The sequence below is a fragment of the Eptesicus fuscus genome, chromosome 23 (assembly GCF_027574615.1).
Source record: "Eptesicus fuscus isolate TK198812 chromosome 23, DD_ASM_mEF_20220401, whole genome shotgun sequence".
Lineage (NCBI taxonomy): Eukaryota > Metazoa > Chordata > Mammalia > Chiroptera > Vespertilionidae > Eptesicus > Eptesicus fuscus.
The window spans coordinates 12,269,531-12,291,780 of NC_072495.1; the positions used below are offsets into that span (position 1 = coordinate 12,269,531).

Below are 22,250 nucleotides of genomic sequence, written 5' to 3' on the forward strand. Positions count from 1 at the left end.
TTCTGTCAGCACAGCTTGAAACCCTTCCCCATCCTCTTCAGGCCCTTTATCTTAGAAAACTTCTAGCAGGGGTGGGGCTGGGACATAGTTGGATAAAGGGGAGCACAGATAAGGAAGGGGTCCAAGATTGGAGACCATTGTCATGGTCTGTGGCAGGTAGAGACACCTGAACCAAAGTGCCTGTCCTGAGGATAGAGAGGAGGTTGCCTGCTTGGGGATGGGTGTCATGTAGATTAAGGGGGTGGGGAGGTCAGCCTGGACAGTTCCCCTAGAGCTTGGTGACTTCAAGTATGGTGTACCTCCCTGAAGATGGGAACACAAGAGCCTATTGTTGTGAGAAATGTGGTGAGAAATGATGAGTCCACAGGTTAATGTGTCAGGTCTCCAGAGCATTCTGGAGATCCAACTAAAGATAGAGAAAAATGCAATATGAACCAATGTTGGGATCTTTCTAGTTGAGGCCATATGTGTAGAAAACAAGCCTTCACACTCCTGTTTTTGAAAGAGGGAGAGCCAAGGGGTGGAGGGTATTAAAATTAAAGGGGAAAATGGAAGAGGAGAGGAAAAGCTATATCAGCTAAAAGCTGATAAATGAAAGAAAAAAAAAGAAAGAAATCAAGAGGAAGTATTTATTAAGCAGCTTCCCCTTCCACCTTTATCCCCTCCTCCAGAAACAAGACATCTTGCAAAGATACCTACCACACAGTAAATAACAGGGAACTAGGTGAGGGAGTGTACCTTTTGGAGCCCTCGGTAACCCTGTGAGCTAGATTTCCAAAGCCCGTGTCCTCATCACAAGCTGGTTGCCACCTGTACCCGGGAGGGGGTTGGGAGGATTAGGATGGCGTAGGTAGGACACCCAGTGTGATCCCACACAGAGCCATCCCTCAGGGAGAGCTAGCTACTTGTTTACTTCTTCATGGACACAAATTCTTTTCCCCCTTTCAAGAGGCCAAAGCTTAGTGTAGATTTTGGGGCCCATATTTTCTTTCTGTAAGGTCTGGTGTGAGGAATATGTGAATAGGCATCAAATGATTGACAACTGGTATCATCATTAGATTAGTTCTATAACATAGTGTTAGTGGGGGCACTTAAAAATAAAAATATAAATAATATTGACTAATTTTGTTTTTTTGTCATTGATAATGTATGAGTTGTTTTTTTTACATAGATAGTTTTAATCTATACTTAAATAGCTGTCTAGTTAAAGAGAGTTAAAAGAAAATTTGCAGGAAAAATACAAGAAAGGTCACTTTGTAGTCTTTTTACAGTATTATTATTAAAGTTTTGGAGTATTTCCTGCCCAACTTACATTTCTGTATCTAAATTTTAAAAATAAAATAGGGTTTATTCTGTTTAACATAAACATGGTTATTTTCCCATGACACAGTAAAACCTCAATATAAAGGATTAATTTGGGAGAGGGGATGTCAGTTAAAACCGAAAGTCCATCATGTAATAAAGTAGGTTTTCCGAATGCATATGTTAAAAAATTGACAAAATATGCCGAAACCGGTTTGGCTCAGTGGATAGAGCGTCGGTCTGCGGACTGAAGGGTCCCGGGTTCGGTTCCGGTCAAGGGCATGTGCATTGGTTGTGGGCACATCCCCGGTGGGGGGTGTGCAGGAGGCAGCTGATCGATGTTTCTCTCTCATGGATGTTTCTAGCTCTCTGTCCCTCTCCTTTCCTCTCTGTGAAAAGTCAATAAAATATATTTAAAAAAAGAGAAGAGATTCTTGCTAGTTATGTGTTAAAAAAAAAAAAAATTGACAAAATAGTTTACCTGTTTTTACTTATATAGATACATTTGTGTAATTAAAATTAAGTATGTATGAAAAGTTTCATTTCACAGAAAAGTTTTCTATGTGTATTACAGTCATTTTAGATTTATACTGACTAGGTCTAGTAAATGCGTGCATTCACCAGTCACCGAGAGGAGACGGAGGCCTACGGCTAGAGCCTGGCTTAGCACACTGTGGGACATCGGCAGGCAGGCGTTGAAACTGCTGCAAAATCACCCCACTCGACAGCAGAGCCAATTGCCCTTCGAGATGCAGTGTGATCACATACTAGTCATTCGCTGAGCATTATTTATGACCGATGACTCTCCGATTTAAATATGTAGACTATAGTTATAGATACGTAATGTTTACGTGGGTGAAATTATTGCAGTGTTTTTTTCCCAACATATGGCCTATTGGCTAAAATTCGTTAAAAATAACAGTGAGTAGCCCTAACCGGTTTGGCTCAGTAGACAGAGCGTCAGCCTGCGGGCTCAAGGGTCCCAGGTTCGATTCCGGTCAAGGGCATGTACCTTGGTTGCAGGCACATCCCCAGTAGTGGGTGTGCTGGAGGCAGCTGATCGATGTTTCTCTCTCATCGATGTTTCTAACTCTCTCCCTCTCCCTTCCTCTCTGTAAAAAATCAATAAAATATATATTTAAAAAAATAACAGTGAGTTAATAAGAAAATAACCTATTAATTTAATTATGAGCAAATATTGGTTAAAAGCATTTTAAAATTAACAGGGCATTTATTTTCACATATGACATACAGACCTGAAACTTTGTCCATTAAATCCAAAGTCCGTTATATCAAGGTCTGCAAAATCGAGGGTTTACTGTACTAATCTTTCTTGTAGCTTCATTATATATATATATAATTTTTAAATTGATTTCAGAGAGGAAGGGAGAGAGAGATAGAAACATCAATGATGAAAGAGAATCTTGATCGGCTGCCTCTTGCAAGCCCCTTACTGAGGATTGAGCCCACAACCTGGGCATGTGCCCTTGACCAGAATCGAACCCGGGATCTTTCAGTCCGCAGACCGATGCTCTATCCACTGAGCCAAACCGGCTAGGGCTGTAACTTCATTTTTAACACTCCATAATATTTCTTCCTATAAAGATATTATAATGTATTTAATCAAATACATCTATTTGAGTATCTTGGGTTTTGATTGTATAAACATACCATCACCCCTACAAGTTTCTGTGACTCTTAACTTTCAGTGCCTTAAAACATTTGAAAATTATTCTGGGATGAATTCAGATGGATACTCGTAATGAATTCAGTGGCTCCCTGTTCGTTTATTAAGTGCTCATAGGAAGTGCACTTTGAGGCATGTGGGGCACAAGTACATAGATACTTACCATAGCTCTTGGTCTTTAGTAGATGTCAGTCTTGTGTAAGTTTCAGAGACCCCTAACCATAACAACTGTTGTCTACTAAATACTTTGTTTTCTCTTAAAGCCCATCGCTGAAGCACCATTCAAGTTTGACATGGAATTGGATGACTTGCCTAAGGAGAAGCTCAAAGAACTCATTTTTGAAGAGACTGCTAGATTCCAGCCTGGATATAGATCTTAAATTTGTCAGGTACCTGAAGCTTTGACCATACAATAAGCCCTAGTGAGGGAAAGAGAATATAAATTAAAAGTTATCTAAAAGAAAGTAGGATCTCTGTAGACCTGCATGGAAGCTTCATGAGTTTAGATTATAAGATATGGTGGGCAATAGTGATATTGGTAGATTTTTAAAAAGCAAGTGCTCAAAAAAAGGAAATGCAAATCTTGATTTTAGAGAATGTATGGAAGAGGGAGAATAGGGCTTGTATTAGAACCCTATAGAAGTGAATGGTGAAATAAAGAATTACAACCAAGGGTTGAAGCATTTGCTGTGGAAATGCTCCGGACAGACTGTCATGGAGGGGCTGGAGGTGTCCTTTGGCAAGCAGCAGTATCCTGTGCAGCGTGCAAACAAGTGGCCCAGGGGGTGCTATGCTTGTATTAGAATAGGAAGCCACCTGGTGGCATTGGAAGAGCAGATTCTGCAAGTGGTAGACATTTGGGGGTTTCTTACCTGGGTCTGTATCGCATTCTCTCATGCCTTTTAATTTTCATACTAGAGGCCCCGATGCTCGAAATTCGAGCAAGAGTAGACCTTCCTTTCCCCAGCTGCCTGTACTGGCTTCCCTCTGTGGCACCCGGGACCTGAGCTTCCCTCGCAGCCCCGGCTTTGTCCGGAAGGACGTCTGGTCTAATTAACATATTATGCTTTTATTATTATAGATTATTATAGATACTGAGGTCTGAGGACAATGGCTCAGGCCAAGGATTTCAGTGGCAGTGTTTTCACTTCTCCCAAGGGAGGTACAAAACTAAGAGAAACCGAGGGGTGAAATTAATTCATTACATACAGTGGCTGCTTTAAGCAGTGATTCTCAGAAGTGTGGTCTGTGTCGGTCCGTCTCCCCATCGCTCCCCCCACCCCCAGAAATCTGTGTTTTAATATGTCTTCCAGAGGATTCTGACACTCATGGTTGAGAAACACTAGCCTGTAAGTGGTTAGAGTAGATTTGACCCATTTGTGATTCTTAACTTTCAATGCCTTAAAACATTTGAAAATTATTCTGGGTTAAGCTTAGATGGATACTCGTAATGAAATCAGTTGCTCCCTGTTCGTTTATTAAGTGCTCACAGGAAGTGCACTTTGAGAAATATAATTCCTCCAAGTGAAATAGAGACTTTGGGATAAAGGAGGGGGAAATGTGCTCCTTGTACTTTTGGAGGTGACCCATTTGCAAACATCTGGAGAGCCAGGTGAACCTTGTCACGTACAGAAAATGAGTGAAGGCTGTCAGCAAGTTGCCACCAGCTGCCTTTCAGGGTGCTCTCAGAGGTCAGCTCCCCTCGACCTGGATGATGAGAACCCGCTGCTGCCTGTGGGATCTAGGCCACAGTTCCCTACTCTCCAGAATCAGGCCGCCATCCTCTTCCAACCAGCACTTTGTTTTGCTGTTCTTCTGCACCATAGTCAGAGCGTTAGTAACAACACACTTCCTGCTGCCTGTGTAGTTGATTTTGTCCTACCTGATCATCCAGAGAGAAAGAGACTTGCTAAGAAGAGGGAGAGGGAGAAGAGTTTTTTTACAAAGACCCTCAGACTCTGATTTTGACCATTATCGCGGTGAGTTAATAAAAGGCATCTTGAGTCTACTGAAGCCAGCCAGCCTGTGAGCAAGTGTGTGTGTATCCGTGCGTCCCCCATCTGAAGAGAGGTGCCTTCGAAGACAGAGCCCCCCGCCCTTCAGAGCTGCCATGTTTCACATGCCCAAGTGTTCCAAGCGAAGTGACCTTTTTGCAGGTTTTTTTCCCTTTTTCACTTTTTGTTTTTTCATGATGTTGCTGTTGGTAATGTTTTAATATGGCTTATTCTTTTCATTTTAACACTTTTCTAATGCTGCTGCTGATGTTTTAATGTGATTCATTCTTTTTTTTTTTTTTTTTTTTATCCTTACCTGAGGAGATATTTTTTTCATTGATTTCTAGAGAGAGTGGGAGGGATGAAGGGATGGAGGAAGGGGAGAGAGAAACATCAATGTGAGAGAGACACATAAATTGGTTGCCTCCCAAATGTGCCCAGACCGGGGCTGGAGATCAAACCTGCTACTGAGGTACATGCCCTTGACCGGGAATTGAACCTGAAACCCTTCTATGTTTGGGCCGACGCTCTCACTACTGAGCCACACCGGCCAGGGCAAATGTGATGCGTTTTTAACTCAGGTTTGTTTGTTTGTTTTTCGATAGGACGAGGGATCAGAGGACTGGATGTGCTCAGACATCGGTGTTCTTCTTCCCAGTTCTTGACCCTGGTCCTGTCTTCAGCCCGTCTCGGCTTATCCACCTTGACTCCTTTGAGCCATTCGGAGGAGCGGTTTCTGGTAGTTGTGGCTTTTATGCTTTCAAAGAATTCCTTCAGTCCAGAGAACTGTTCCTGGCACCCCTGTGTGTGTCACCCACCGGTGACCTGTGGCAGTATGTACTTTCAGTGCACCTACTGCTTACCGTTGCTTTAGTCACTAATCACTTTCTGGTTTGAAAGATGCAGTGGTTCCTCCCTCTCCTGAATCCTTTCTTACACGACGCCCTGCTGACCATGCAGTCACACCAGAGATAGTTTTTTCCGAGTTGGCTCTCGTCACTGGCGTCTCACTTTATGATAGGGAAGGCTACTACCTAGGGCACTTTAAGTCAGTGACAGCCCCTTATTTGCACTTCACCTTTTCACCATAATTGTTTCCCCAGAGCAGGGACTCGTGGAAACACCTGGGGTGACGTTGCCGCCTGCAGCAAGTGCTCCTATCCCGGGAATCTTTGGGGGCACTTGTCAGCATCTTTTCTCATATCATGTTAGTCACTAACATTTAAGGTATGTGCTATTTGCCCAGCTTTTAGAAAACTGAGTACATTTTTCTAAATAAAAGAATAATGTACTGCACTCAGCAGTTTTACTCTGTAGATTTACTGTGGTTACTTGTACAATTTATAGAGGTATAACACTTGCCAAAATGTGTTATATGCAGAACAGAGTGTTTGCAAGACTTATGCAAAAACCTTTAAAGTGGCAGCTTCACTCTGGATTTAGTGAGAGATGTACAAAGGTCACAGCAGGTGCTGAGGAAAGTACCTGGAGAAGTGGCCAGTAGGCTGCCTGCTGTCACTGGGGCCGCCCAGGTACGCATACCCCAAGCTACTTCCCATGGTGTGCCACCTCCGATGCCTGAGGATTTAGCAGAGGGTAAACACTGCGTCTTTAAATGAGAAAGTGTACAATTTTTTCCTCCTACAGCATGTCAGCATTTCAAGTTCATTTTCAGCCTACAATATAACAGTTTGTAATAGAGCCTTCATGAGCTCACGACATGAAGCACTGTTCTGTCTCAAGTACCAAGTACTCTCAACTGTTTCTGATAATGCCGAGCTAAGACCATCAGAAAAAGCTAGCACTAAGTCACGTTTGGAGCGCAATCCCGTATTTTCCTGATCTCTTTAAGTATTTGTTCCCGCCACTGTGCACTGTGGCACTGACCTGGTGTTCTCTCCCCGTGCGGTGCCTCCTCTTGACTCCCCCACTGCTCTCTGTGGTGAGATATTTGCCTTGTTCAATAATTACTGTACCCTCGCATGACTGTTACAGCTTTCTGTGCAGAGATGACTGTCCAAGTGCCACATGCCTATGATGAAATGAAAAATCTATTGTTACCTCTGAGTTGTGTTCCACGGAAAATGCTATTCAGCAGATCACTTAGGAATAATTCTATTTTTAGCTTTTCATTTCTCAGCTGTCCTTTATTTCTTGTTTGATTTTTGACAGCAATGGAAAATGGGTTTTATGAAGATTGCCTGCTAATATGAAAAGAAATGCACTTGTAACTCATGGAAATAAATGTACATCTTCTATCTTCATATTCATGTTAAGATTCAGTGTTGATTTCCTCTGGATCAGCATGTCCGAAGGGACAGTCAGGCTCAGTTTGTGCTTAGAACAGAAATGCTTACAGGCCTCACCTTCCCACTGGGCACTGCCCAACACTTCGGTTTACATGAAATGACTTAGAAAGCATTTTTTCCCTATTTTTCCTACTTGCACAGAGAAATAAATTCTGACCTGTTGCTTTATTCAAATCATAGGTCTAAAATAATCTCAAACTCTGATGAAGAAGTCCAAACGTCTCAGGTTGGATTCTCTGGTTCTTTCTAAAGAGGGCTTGCCTGTGTGCCCCAGAGCTGCTGCTAGGCACAGCTGAGCACTGGGAAAGGCTGCTCAGCATCCCTCGGCCCCCACCCGGCCCAGGGTCCTGAGGCTCATACCTCATGGGCTAACGAAGGATGGCTGACTCATCCTCAGTCATTGGAACTGCATCTAGATTCTTGCCCTAAAATACATGATCTTCAGCTCCACGCTCAGAGCTGCATGTCAAGGTCCACACAGCATTGACAGGATATAGATCTGACTGTTACTTGATACATTGATAAGTCAGTTTTCATTTTAAAAGGAGCTTTGACAGTTTTATTACTCGTGTTTCTGTGGACCCTAAGTGGAATGTTAGAAATACTATGAGGTTAATCTGCAGTCCTCTAAATAGAAAGCCATAGTCTCGGTTACTAATCCCTGGGAACTGGGCTCTTCCCATCTTTGCTGGAGTCAGATTGGCATGAAACCACTAACTGCATTCTAGAATCACTGCAGCCATATGTTGTGTGCTTTTAATTAATCATGCCAAACTTGGTTTCATAGTTCAGAGAATTATCATAACCAAGGTACCTGGGAAAGGTACTAGCTGTTATGTGCGATAGACTCAACATTTGGATCTTCCTGCATCTCTAAAAATGTATAGATTAGGTCATAAATTTATATTGGTGAGAATGAACACTTTCATTATCGGTATGCTTTCAGACTAATGGCTTTTTTGGTGTCTAAAATGTAAGCAAAAAATTCCTGTTGAAACATTCCAATTCTTTCATTTAGTGTGAAATAAAATACCTAATAGGCCAGTGGGGTGGACTTGAGAGAACTTATGATGACTCTGCTGACTCGGGTCTTCAGAGCTGACAGACACACGCAGACCATTTTGATGCACGGGGTGAAGAATGTCTTTGTGTCTGTGTGCAGTACAGTGCTTGATGTGTGCACAGTGATTCCTTCTGCTGCAGGCGTAGGTGATGGTGTGGAGGTAGCTGCTAGCTTTCAGGACCCACACATGGTTTATCAGCGGTTGTCTCTAAGGAGTCACAGGTATACTGCCCACGCCGCGTGCCACGTAATATTCAGACCATTCAGAGGAGACTGTTTTACCTTTATTTGCTTATATGTTAATACAGTTTTTAAATTGGTAACTTTTATATAGTATGGTAACGGTATGTTAATATACACATACATATGCACACATGCTTTGGGTCCTTCCATAATACTTTTATATTTGTAAATCAATGTTTTGGAGCAATCCCAAGTTTAAGGGAAATATTTTTGTAAATGTAGTGGTTTTGAAAATCAGAGCAATTCTTTTGCTTATACATTTTTAAAGCATTTGTGCTTTAAAATTGTGATGCTGGTGTTTGAAATATGATATTCCCCATAGTGCAGATGAGAAGCATGGAGCAGTAGAGTGAATCTGTGGTTTCCCTCGCCGTAACCCAGCGGCAGGTGGGTCAGAAACGACTGGGAATCCAGAGCCAATTCTCTGGGGTTGCACCAGGTTTACCCTAAAGCTCGTTGCCTTTTTCGTGCTGTTGATCCGTTTAGAGCACTCAAGAAAGTCCTGAAACTGCTTTGTATCTGCTTTGTACTGTTGGTGCCTTCTTGGTATTGTACCCCAAAACTCTGCATAGATTATTTAGTATAATGGTAAGTTTTAAAAAAAAGTTAAAGGAAGATTTTATTAAGAATCTGAATGTTTATTCATTATATTGTTACCATTTAACATTTATTTGTGGTATCTGTGATTTGATTAATCTGTATAAAAATTGTAAGTAGAAAGGTTTATATTTCATCTTAATTCTTTTGATGTTGTAAACGTACTTTTTAAAAGATGGATTATTTGAATGTCATGGCACCTGACTTGTAAAAAAAAAAAACTACAAAAAAATTAGAATCATTAAATTGTGTCCCTGTGTTACCAAAATAACATAGTACTGTGCATGTATAGTTTAATTGGAATTTTATGTGTGAAAATATGAACTTGTCTGGTCCTTTATTAGAACGTTTCCCAAATAAGTGTATCTTCCTAATCCGACTTTGCTGATAGTGATTAGTGATAGAAGCACGGGCTGGGCTCTGGGTTCAGTGGTTTTCCGGGCCTCCATTGGGTTCTGCAGATTGTTCTTCAGACCGCTGGCTGGAGGGGAGGAAGTCAGTGCGGGGGTCCTGGCGCAGCGCCCACGTGTGTGTCTTCCCACCTCTGCCCCGGGCAGGTGTCATTGGCAGCCTGTTTCCAGACCAAGAACTCATGAATCCTTTAGGGACTCTGGACGGACATGCGGTTCTTGTCAACACTGGGCATCATGCAGTAGGATATTTACAAGACAGCATATCGGAAATGTTTCTGGTTTCGTATAGAAAGACCACAGGTTTTAGGCCCATAACTGGCCTCTGCTTATAGCTACGCTGGCTTTCGGCGGGTCACTGCTGCTCTGCGCGTCTGTCCCTCACTGGAAAGTGGAACCAGTATCCTTCTCTTGCATGTGGTAGGATTATGAAAGTGTATCTTAACTGTCTAGGAAAGGACCTCAAAAAAAAACCAAAACAGTTACTCAGTAAGCAGCAAATCTTCCTAAATGCTTTTTTCTTTCAATTTTTTTGTTAAGGTGGTACTAAAATGTCTGCTAATTGAACTAACTGCTTTCTGATAATCTGAGAGGAAAACCTGTCCACAGCTGGCTCCAGGGAAGTGGGCTCATCCCACCGAACCCGGAGTTTGACAAGTATTTGAAACACTCACAGGAGAATGGCATTTGCTTTACCTTTGAGAATAACACTCCTTGTTGTCCAAATCCTATAGAAAGCAGCCAAAATAATCATCGTCCTTATTCAGCACAGGACTCTAATAATCATTCTTTTCCACTTTAATTCCAATGAGTTCCTTGCCTTAGCAGTAAGGTGGCCATTCCAGCTGGTGATGCACACCAGCACCCTGGGTGGCCCAGTTTGCTGCATTTAATCAGAACCGGTTCTCTGAGAAGAGCAGAAACCAAACCCAGAGCTGGTGGAGGCGAGGTATAGACCCTCTGAGCCCTGTGTGGAGGGAGGAGAGCAATAAAGAAATTGGTTTTCTTGGGGGACCGGCGTGACTGTTTGAATCTAAGTAAGGAGGGAGGGACAGTGAAAGGGGATGGTGGAGTTGGGCCTTGCAGGGCTGAGAACAGGTAAAGGGGGGGTCTAGATGGACTTGGGATGTGGAGGCTCTTTCTGAATCTGGGGCCAAGGGGGGCTGAAGACAGGTCATTTTCCAGGTGGAGAGGAAACAGTGGAGTGAGGTTGTCCCCCAGGGCATGTCTTTTTCAGGTGAAGTGGGAAACAGAGTCTGCAAGAGCCACCAATAGAAGCCGAAGTGGGAATGCCCAGCACTGGGGCCTGACTGTGTGTGATGGAGCACATCTGGGGAGCTGCAGTGTTTTTCTCGTGAATGAGGTCATTAGCTGGGTCACACAGGGGCGGGGAGGGGGGGATAGGAGTGGCTGGGGGAGAGGCAAGGTGGCAGACCTCCAGGGCTGGCGTGCAGTTGTGGAGGGGAGCCCTAGCGTGCAGGGGATGTGGTGGGAGATGTTGAAAAGCAGGAGGCAGGGGTCAGAACCCGTCATGCTCTTCGAAAATGTATGGGTTCTGGTACCCAAGTTACCAATGTTGGTGGGTAGCTTTTCCATACAACAAGCAACAAGCAATTCTTGGGACAACAACTGGACGTCCAAGAATTCAGCTTCATTATGATGCTGTCTACACCGAGATAGTGTCAGGTCCCACAGGTCAGGGCAGTCCCGTGAGACTGCCTTCCGCTCCCCCACTTCAGATGCCAGTCACAAGCCCAGGTTGTCCCTGGGCTTCTGACCAACGGGCTATATATATAGATCAGGGGTTCCCACACCCCCTCCTCGGGTTCAGTTCATCAGACGAGGGCCATTCAGAAAACCGCGGGCCCACAGAGGGCTTTGTCATGCTGGGGGTTTTGAAGTTACTGAATTGGTCAGTAGCGAGCACCTGTCCACTTTCAGTTGCAAATCACCCAGTGGAAGAAATCAGTTGTGTGGGTTTCCTTTTGCTTGACTCCATGCTGATTCACTAATCCGCCCTCGATCAGATCTGTAGACTGAGTACCTGCTGCCTCATAAACCTGCTGCCAAGCCAGCCCTGGGCTCCGGGAGGCAGTCCCTCATGTTGCGGATCTCCGACGGCAGGGAGGGAACCTTCCAGCTGAACTGTGTCCAGGGGCTTTGCCATAGCATTTCTGTGGGGTCCACAGTGTATGGATTCAAAGGCTGAGAGATGACAGCAGGATCATGAAAAGCTCTTCTCATCTAGAAGCCACGGTCTGTCTCCTGAGGGGGTCAGGAAGGCCCTGTGCCACTCCCTCCCCTGGGCCTGGAGAACTCCGAGGCACCTCCTTATTCTGAAGTGAAAGGCATTATTACTCGCTAACGCCTGGAAGGATTACTTCCTGTTTCCTTCTGCCCCTTCATCTTGCGTGTCCTAATTTCTAAACGTGAGAGTGTAAGACGTGTCTCTATAATAATGTCCTGCACTCACACATTGGGTGTGGAGAAGCTTTCCACTGAGCCGGCTGGTTCAGAGCGTCCGCCTGTGATGTGCTGGCCCGTCCCAGGGCAGAAAGCCCGGCTGGTTAAGCTCCATAACCCTGGCAGCCACGCTGTGGCCCACTGGCTTGGGAAAGAAACGGGGGTGGGGTGGGGTAGGGTAGGGGTGGGGGTCATAGTGTCAGGGAAGGGAAGCACCTAATTGGATGGGAGTTGGAGAGGATTGTTCTTGAATTTCTTGGCCAGAGGAGCAGGGGAGCCAATGCCCCCTTTTTTAATAAGACCAACAGGTACCAGCAGCCGCTCTTAGCTGGGGGAGGGCGAGGGAGGCACGTGTGGTGGGAAGAGGGTGTGCAGGGGCTGGGGCACCAGGGCCAGAGCTTTCAGCACCGGAGGCGATAGACACGAGTTGGCTGTCCCCTCGCAGGGGCCACCGAAGCTGATGCTGAGGCCAGTGTGGAGAGTCAGGCCAGGACCAGTGGCCACACCGCCATTCCCGGGAATCTGCCCCCCTTTCGTGTTTCCTCTGAAGCCCTGACAGTGCTTGACGTCCCAGAGTCGCCATTGCGTCCACCAAAGTACTCCCGTCTGTGAGCATGAGCAGCTGGCTGGCTTCCTAGGCGAGGAGAGGTGGGTTCCTGAGGGTTAACCAGCTCCCAGTGGGGAGGAGGCGCTAGTGCGAGGCCACGGGAAGGGACCGCCATGGGGACGTGCGGCACCAAAGAGCCACGCCGGTTTCTGGTAAAGAATGACGGTTTCTAAAGATCGCCTTTGAAAATCTTTGCCGCATGTGCACATCCCACACAGCAGTAGTTTTCAATTTTTCAAATATTTCTATCACCAGTGCCCTTTAAAGAAATGAAATCAGTAAAAGTTCTCCTGCTCTGAGTAAGCACAGGTGGGGCAGCCCAGCACCCCACCCGCCGCCTCCCACAGAAGAACACAAAGCTTCTGCCCCAGGAAATCCAAAAAGTGATCGGAGAAACCGCCGAAGAGCAGATGCCTGCCTCGAAGAGAACAGGTGACTGTTCACACCTCAGGATGGGCCCAGGGAGGGGCCGCAGCGTGGGCCCTGAGGGTGCGTTAGGTAAGGTCCTCCTCCCGGTTTTAAGGTCCAGGAAAAACCCAGTGGAGACGTCGTGCAAGTAGAGGTCGGGGTGGGGCAACAGATGGTACTTAAGAAAGATGAACTTATGCCCGTCGGCCTGTGGACTGAAGGGTCCTGGGTTTGATTCTGGTCAAGGGCACGAACCTCGGTTGCAGGCTTGATCCCCAGCCCTGGTCGGGCGGGGCACGTGTGGGACGCAATGAATCAATGTGTTTCTCTCACATCAATGTTTGTTTCTCTGTCTCCGCCCTCCCTTCCACTTCCTCTAAAAATCAACGGGGAAAATTCTCGGGTGAGGATTCACAACAACAAGGATGAACTTCTAAGGCGATTCAGTATGATGCTTGTAGGGGGCGAGTGTCAGGCGCCACTGCATGCTGTGGGCGTCGCCCTAAACGGAACAGGACTGCCCGCGGGGTGCTGGTAACTGGAAGGGATGGTGCATTCAGTGAATAGTTACACAGACGTGCGACGTGCCAGGTGCTTAAGGCACCACTGCTGTGGCTTTAGAAAAGGCACTGTCCCTGCCAGCGAGGCCAGGGCCACCCCGGGGCTTCACAGGGCGATCACTGGGACCCGGCCTGGCCTTGCCTAACGCCGCATTAGTGCGACTGTCTCGGTTAAGAAGGAAATGCTGGGCCGCAGCAGGTTTCAGAAAGGAGAGTGGATCTCTCCCTGATGGTCTCCCCAGCAAAATAGAGCCGCAGGGACAGTGTGTGCAGGTCCCAACCCCGGAAGGCCGGGCGGTGGCCTGTGCAAGGGGCACACAGGGCAAGGAGGAGTTGCAGGACGGGCTGGGCCGGCAAAGTTCATTCCCGGAAAAGATACGTAGCTACTCGCCTGCGATGTGCAAACAGTGCGTTTGCTTTCTGTGTGTTGGCCTTGCGTTTTGTTTTTCCTTGGAGGTAATAGATGCACATTTCTGGTTCTGGATGTCTTGTCAGGCCTCTAAGGGAGCCCCCACTCACCACCACTCTCTGGGCCTTGCACCACGTCCCCACCTGTGTCCCTCCTGGGCAGCAGCCACAGGCAATCGAATCGCCAGGTCAGGTCACAGCCATCTCCCTGTGGGCGGCCCTGGCCTCGCTCCCCACCCGCGGCTACAGCCCACTCCCCCCATGTCCTGGGCTCGGCCCTTCGCACCCATCCTGAGGGTGGGTTTGCCGCTGGTGTTCAGGCTCCAGTGCAGAGCAAACGAGGATGGAGGGGAGGCCAGAGGCCCCCACCGCTGGCAGCCCTGCCGCTCGGGTGGGCCTGGGGGTCGGTCCCGGAGTCCCCAGAGCCAGGTACGTCCTGGTACCCGGGAACTTCTATAGTGCAGTTGACAGACAGGGATGTCAAGAGGTTTAAAACTTGGTATTCCTGCGGTAAAGGAATCATTAGAACTAACAAGCATTTTATGGGAGATGTCATATCACAAAGTGGGGAGGCTGCATGTAGGCCTGAGAATTCCAGGACACAAAAATCTTTCATTTTTACCTGTTCCCATTGGTGCCTTCTGTTTACTGACGAGTGGGTCTCCGTCTTCGAGGGGGCCTGTGGCGCTGGGCTGTGGCCTTCATAGTGCTCCTCTGGGACTCGGCCCGCTCAGTAAGACAGGCAGGCTCGAGGGGCTGGCGTCCGGCCAGCTCTTTCCCCGGTGGCTGAGCTCTGTGGAGGTCAGCTCCCTTGCTGGCCGGCCTTCGTTATGGAGAATGAACAACCTGGGCATATTTCAGATGCTAGCTCTTCCTCTCCCCATAGTCAAAACCAAGGGCATTTTGCTCCCATCGTCACTGTGAGGACCTGTTGAGCTCCCTGGAGATAAAACCCATGCAATTGTGGGTGTGGGGTTTGTCCTGTGACCTCAATCCTCTGATGGATCCAGGAAGTCACTGATTTCTAGTTTAATCATCTTTTTTCTTGAGTGATGACTTCGAAGTTCTTTACATCTTGAAGATAAAATGAGTCACCCCTCTTGTTATGCTTGCTACCTATCTAGGCCGTTCCTAACGAATGCATCTAGAAGGGCAGGTGTTAGCTCGGCAGGTGTGGTTGGAGAAAGCTAGTTAAATCCAGTGACTTGAACAAACTGGAGGACTGGAGGGAACTATCTTCTCATCTACTTTCAACACAGGCCAATATGAACAACAGCGGAGTGGGAGGCACATCTGCCGTGGGTGACCCATCATAAAAGTCTATTTTTGCCCAGTCCATATGGCTCAATGGTTGACCGTCCACCTATGAACCAGGAGGTCACCGTTCGATTCCCGGTCAGGGCGCATGCCCAGGTTGTGGGCTCAGTCCCCAGTGTGGGGTGTGCAGGAGGCAGCCCATCAATGATTCTCTCATCATTGATGTTTCTCTCTCTCTCTCTCCCTTCCTCTCTGAAATCAATAAAAATACACTTTTTAAGTCTGTTTTTAAAAAAATGAATCACAAAAGTACAGACACTTTGCCTCATTCCCAACTGATAGCCAATCAAAGAATGTTGTCTGCTTCCATGAGGGAAAACCCTGGGGCCATTAATAAATAAGGAAATGCAGATTAAAATGAAGAGCCCTGACCAGTGTGGCTCAGTGGATTGGAGCGTTGTCCCACGCACCAAAAGGTGACCGGTTCCATGCGCCACTTGCAGGTTTGATCCCCCTTCAGTGTGCGTATGTGGGAGGCAACCGATTGATGTTTCTCTCTCTCTTCCTCTCTGAAGTTTATACGCACACACACACACATATATGTACATACACACTCAGATATATATGTGTGTGTATGTGTATCCATCCTCTGGTGAAGATTTTTTAAAAAAAAAAAGATGCCATTTTGTGCATACCCTACTTTCTGGGGGTTTTTCAGCAAAAGCAAAATTACCATATAAAAGCCCCATGTGAAGTTATAAGGAAGTACGTCGCCTTAGGCATTGCCAGTAGTGCTTTAAATTAATACAGTGGAATCTGGAGGGACTGGAGCCAATCAGAAGATGTGTTTTGACTCAGTAATTCCATTACTGGGCCTTTTTCCCCCCTCGACAAGAATTGTAGAGAAAACAGCCACGTGTACAGAGCGTTTGCACCAGCATCCTTTGTGATGGCAACAGCGAGGGAGAGCAGCCTCGGCCGAGCCCAGCACCGGGGAATGGTCAGTCCGGCACTGGCCGAGTTTTAAGTGTCTCACTGTTACCTCCTCCAGCTTCCATCCTCAGCACGCAGATCCCAGCCACACTTCTGAAGCAGGCACGTTTCTGTCCACTCCTCTGGCGTGACCTTGCCCCTTCTCTGGCCCCCCTGCCAGGAAATTCCTGGAAAGCACGCCGTGTGGCCTGCTCACCTTGACATGCGCACCACCTACCTCGGCTCCCGTACAAAGAAAGGCTCTTAAAGCCTGACGCACAGGATGTGGGCCAGGGAACCCCTGTATCAGCATCACCCAGAGCCCATTGAGAATGCAGCATCTGTGGTTTAAGATGGTAAATCTTATGTATATTTTGTTACAATTAAAAATTAAAATGCATGCACAAGTAGGTTATTTAGCACACTGGTTAAGCAGATGAACTCTGATGCCAGACTGCCTAGGTCTGGATCCTGGGCCCCCACATATTAACAATGTGACCTTGGGCAAGTCCCTCCTATCTCTGTACCACAGCAATGTTTTCCATAGCTTGCAACTTTTATGTTAAAAACTAAAAATACTTCCCAAGATATTTTGACTTAGGAAGCTCCATTTACCAAGTGTCTTCCAGTTAGAGAAATATGTGTATGTAAATAAGCAGGTATTCCTGTATAATAGAAGAAATAAATACATAAATTCATAAATTAAAAAAAAAATTAAAATGCAGAATCTCGGGCCCCACCTCATACATGCATTTCAACATCATTTTAATAAGATGCCAGGGGATTTGTTTAAATTTTGAGAAACGCCATATGTTGGTATATAGTTACTATTAAAATATGAATTCCCGTCTTTAGTTACTAATTCTAATTAAGACATATTTTATTTTTCTATTTCTCTTCTCTTTCATTTGTGGGATGAAGGGAGAAATCACAGTGGCAGCTGGCAGGCTCCAAGGGCAGCATGATGCCATGGCAACCGCTTCCATCAGTAACTTAATTTCATCTCTGCTTTTCCATCTTTCTCTCCTTAATCCTGAAGCTGGAAATGTTTTAATTTGGAAAGAACATAAAATGGCTTGTGGTTGCTATGCCTACAGTAACGGCACACTTCCTAATGGGCCTGACTGTCATAAAGGAAACTTAGCAACTCACAGGAACTCAGACGCCCAGGGGCCACCAAGAGCCTTCATCCCTGACGTGGCCAGGCGGAGCCCCCGGCCCAGGGCGGGAGTCCCTGCCTGCCGGCTGCTTGTTCTCCCCACCCAGAGGGTTTTAGGGAGAATATGTGGACAGAGGCCGCCTGGCAGACCCTTTAGGAGACTTGCTTTCGGTGACACCTACACTAAACCCAGTGTATTCGCTTGCTGGGCCTGCCAGGACACAGGCACCCAGCCGGCGTGGCTCAGTGGTTGAGCATTGACCTATGAACCAGGGTTCGATTCCCGGTCAGGGCATGTCTGAGTTTCAGGCTCGATCCCCAGTGTGGGGTGTGCAGGAGGCAGCTGATCAATGATTTGCTCTCATCACTAATGTTCCTATCTCTCTCTCCCTCTCCCTTCTTTTCTGAAATCAATAAACGAAGTACCACAGGCTGGATAGCTCGGCAGAATTTTTTTTTTTTATAAAAAACTTTTTTAAAAATGTATCTATTTTTATTGACTTCAGAGAGGAAGGGAGAGGGAGAGAAAGAAAGAAAGATCAACGACGAGAGAGAAGCATTGATTGGCTGCCTCCTGCAGCATGTGCCCTTGACAGGAATCGAACCCGGGACCTTTCAGTCCTCAGGCTGAGGCTCTATCCCATGGTTCTCAACCTTCCTGATGCCGCGACCCTTGAATACAGTTCCTCATGTGGTGGTGACCCCCAACCATTAAATTATTTTCGTTGCTACTTCATAATTGTAATTTTGCTACTGTTACGAATCGTAATGTAAATATCTGTGTTGCCCTGACCGGTTTGGCTCAGTGGATAGAGCATCGGCCTACGGACTGAAGGGTCCCAGGTTCGATTCCGGTCGGGGGCATGTACCTTGGTTGCGGGCACATCCCCGGAAGGGGGTGTGCAGGAGGCAGCTGATCAATGTTTCTCTATCATCGATGTTTCTAACTTATCCCTCTCTCTTCCTCTCTGTAAAAAATCAATAAAATACATTTAAAAAAAAAAAATATCTGTGTTTTCCGATGGTCTTAGGCGACCCTGCTAGCGGTTCTCAACCTGTGGGTCGTATCCCCTGAGCCAAACCGGCTAGGGCCAGAGTTTTTTCTTGCCAGTTCTGCAGGCTGGGCGTTCCCGAGCAAGGTATCAGCAGGGCTGGTTTCTCCGGAGGCCTCCCTCCCAGGCTTGCAGCAGCCATCTCCCTGTGTCCTCTCGCTGTGTCTTTTCTCACAAGGACACCGGTCAGACTGGATCAGAGCCCACCCTAACAGCCTCATTTTAATTTAATCATCTCTTCGAAGACCCCCATCTCCAAATCTAGTCACGTTTGGGGGGACACAATTCAGCCTGTACCACCCACCCCGGCTCGTCCTCGGGGATGACTGGCCTAGCCCTCAGGCATCCATCTCTGTGCGTGAGCCCCAGGTGGGCCTGGCTCCAGCACGTGCCAGCCGGCACACGCCATGGCGCTGCGGGGGCTGCAGTCTCGGCCCATGGCACCACCTGCAAGGCCCGGGATTCCATCTTCTCGTCCGCTTTGGAAATGTGTGACCTGCTCCATTCACCCATGCTGGCCCGAGGGAGGCCCCAGCCGTGTGACACCTCTCAGTGCTGCCTCCAGTGCACAGAGCGTCCTGAGATGACAGCGGGCTCGTTCGATGGAGCGGCCGGTACAGAGCGGACTGCAGGTGCAGAAGAACGAGGACGCCGTGACTGAAGTGACCCTTCAGCGTGCACAGGGGTGGACCACATGGACGAGTGGCCCTCGGGGCCTTGGAGAGGACATCAGTGACCTAGGAGTCCTCCTGGGGGGGCGGGCAGAAGGAAGGTCAGCGGTGGGAGAGGAGCCATCAGACTTCCTGTTGGTGTGGAAGTTTGCAGTAAAGTAGGACACAGAGCCCGCGGGGGCGGAGGTGTAGGATCGTCTTCCAGGAAAGTGGGAAACTGAATGGACACCAGAGGTGGAGCAGGTGCAGGGTTGCCACGGGGACTGCGCTGCCCTGGAAACGAGCCTCCACGGGTAAAGCCCTTCTCCGGCCTCACAGCCGCTCCCCGGGACGGGGCCTGCCGGGCAAGTGCGCGGTGGGAGAAAGGGGCTTCGGGAGGAGGTGAGCGTGGGAGGGGGGACAGCCAGCAGGTCGGCGGAGGGGACAGTGCACTGTGGCTCCCAGTGGGGGCGGGGGAGCCCAGGCCGCAGCCCTGAGGCTGTGAGGTGAGGACAGGGATGCGTGGCAGACCACAGGCTACGGACGGTGCCTTGTGAAACCACATGGAGTCGTTAATAAGAATAAACGGAAGTATAGAAAACATCAGGGCATTGCATAAAATAAGTATGTTTTAAATCATGAAACTGTGTATGCTGGATCATCATGAAAAAAAAATATTTTTTTTTACTGCTTTTAAAAACTACATTTTGATTGATTTTAGAGAGATGAAGGGAGAGGGATAGAAACATCAATCAGCTGCCTCCTGCACACCCCCCTGCACACGGGGGGTCAAGCCTGCAACCGGGCATGTGCCCTGACTGGCACTCAAACCAGCAACCTCTTGGTGCATGGGATGACGCTCAACCAACTGAGCAACACGGTCCAGGGCTTTTTTTTTTTTTTTTTTTTTTTTTACTATTTAAAAAAAAATTTATTGATTTCAGAGAGGGAGAGGGAGAGAGAGATAGAAACATCAATGATGAGTGAGAATCGTTTATTGGCTGCCTCCTTCACGCCCCCTACTGGGGATCGAGCCTGCAACTGAGCATGTGCTCTTGACTGGAATCAAACTGGGGACCCTTAGGTCTGCAGGCCTACACTCTATCCACTGAGCCATTACTGTTTTTTATTGTGGTAAAACACAATAACATAAAATTTGCCATTTAAGCCATTTTTTAAAAAATGTTTTATTGCCGAAACAGGTTTGGCTCGGTGGATAGAGCGTCGGTCTGCAGACTGAAAGGTCCCAGGTTCGATTCCAGTCAAGGGCATGTATCTTGGTTGCGGGCACATCCCCGGTAGGGGGTGTGCAGGAGGCAGCTAGTCGATGTTTCTCTCTCATCATCGATGTTTCTAGCTCTCTATCCCTCTCCCTTCCTCTCTGTAAAGAATCAATAAAATATATATAAAAATATATATATATATGTTTTATTGATTTTAGAGAGAGGGAGAAAGGAACACTGATTGGCTGCCTTCCATAAGTGCTCCAACGACCAGCGATCTAACCAGCAACCTAGGTATGTGCCCTAACCGGGAATTGAACAGGCAACCCTTCAGGGCACGGGATGACTCTCCAACCAACCGAGCCCCGCCACTCAGGGCTATTTTAACCATTTTTAAGTGTATAATAAAGTAGCATTAAGTACATTCACATTGCTGTGCAACCATCACTATGTCTAGTCCCAAAATGATCATTATCCCAAACAGAAACTTCATACCCATAAGCTGTATCTTATACTGGAGTCGTAGTTGGAAAGGCGCTGGTCCGTGGTCAGGAGCGGTTCATATGTGTGGCCATGCAGGGGACAAGATCCTGGCAGGACAGGGGCCAGGGAGCTGACAGGCCAGGATGCCGGAAGGTCACCTACAGTTCACATACATACTGCAATCACTTACATTTTAACGGAAAGCGGTGTCTCCAAGAATGAAGCCAGGAACCATGGTGCAAAGAACAATAGTGAGTCTGGTGCTAAGATTTTCAGAGAATGAAGGGCTCTGCAGAAATAGAGCAGAAATAATCGAAGTGCCCAACCACCACACACAGATATGCAGGTAGGTTTAATACTGTGCAGCCACTAAAAAATATTTATAAAAAACTGCAACAACAGAAAAATTCCCCTTCAAAAAGCAGAATACAGCCGAAACCAGTTTGGCTCAGTGGATGGGGCGTCGGCCTGCGGACTGAAGGGTCCCAGGTTCGATTCCGGTCAAGGGCATGCACCTTGGTTGCGGGCACATCCCTGGTGGGGGGTGTGCAGGAGGCAGCTGATTGATGTTTCTAACTCTCTATCCCTCTCCCTTCCTCTCTGTAAGAAATCAATAAAAAATATTTTTTTAAAAAACAGCAGAATACAAAAGTATGTAAACTGGTTCATATCAGAATTTTAAGTTGCTTTTAACAAAGGACTAGCTGAGCTCAGCCCGTGTGGCCCAGTGGTTAAGTGCAGACCTATGAACCAGGAGGTCAGGGTTGGATTCCTGGTCAGGGCACAAGGTGGGGTTGCATGCTCATGACCAGAAGGGGGCGTGCAGGAGGCAACTGACCAATCATTCTCATTATATTTTTATCCCTCTCCCCTCCTCTCTCTCTCTGGAATCAATAAAAATAAAAATTAAAACACACACACACACAAAGAACTAGCTGAGAAAAGATATTTGCAATAGCAAAAACAAGGAAAGCTTAATATTTAAGACAAAGTAATCCTGACAATTCCCAAGAAAAAGGAAACCTAGTTGGAAATTGAAGGAGGCCTGAAAGGCTTAATATTTTGTGTTTTTCTTAAATATATTTTTATTGATTTCAGAGAGGAAGGGTGAGGGACAGAGATAGAAACATCAATAAGAGATAATCATTGATCCGCTGCCTCCTGCACGCCTCCTACTGGGAATCGAGACTGCAACCCAGGCATGTGCCCTTGACCGGAATGGAACCTGGGACCTTTCAGTCCGCAGACTGACGCTCTATCCATTGAGCCAAACCAGCCAGGGCAAGGCTTAATAGTTAATGGAGAGGCTAACACATCTCTGGAAAACGCGGAGGACATCGTTAGAAGAATGGCGACCTTCCCACAAATGTTTAAGAGGCGATATCCAGCTGCCTTCTACGTAA

At 47.0% G+C, this 22,250-nt stretch overlaps 1 protein-coding gene across 3 annotated transcripts in view; it reads left to right on the plus strand.

The window, feature by feature from the left end:
* MAPK1 (mitogen-activated protein kinase 1) overlaps positions 1 to 16,116 on the plus strand; it is an 86,616-nt gene extending 70,500 nt beyond the window's left edge. For 2 of the 3 annotated variants that reach the window (XM_008142643.3, XM_028147068.2), the window contains exons 8-9: positions 3,253 to 3,378; positions 5,589 to 9,515. In XM_008142643.3, coding sequence (XP_008140865.1) covers positions 3,253 to 3,369 — 117 coding nt within the window. In that variant the 3' untranslated portion in view covers positions 3,370 to 3,378; positions 5,589 to 9,515. Of the gene's footprint in view, positions 1 to 3,252; positions 3,379 to 5,588; positions 9,516 to 16,026 lie in introns of those variants that run through there. The other variant, XM_054712691.1, reaches the window with a different exon arrangement.
* The last annotated feature ends 6,134 nt before the right edge of the window (positions 16,117 to 22,250 follow it).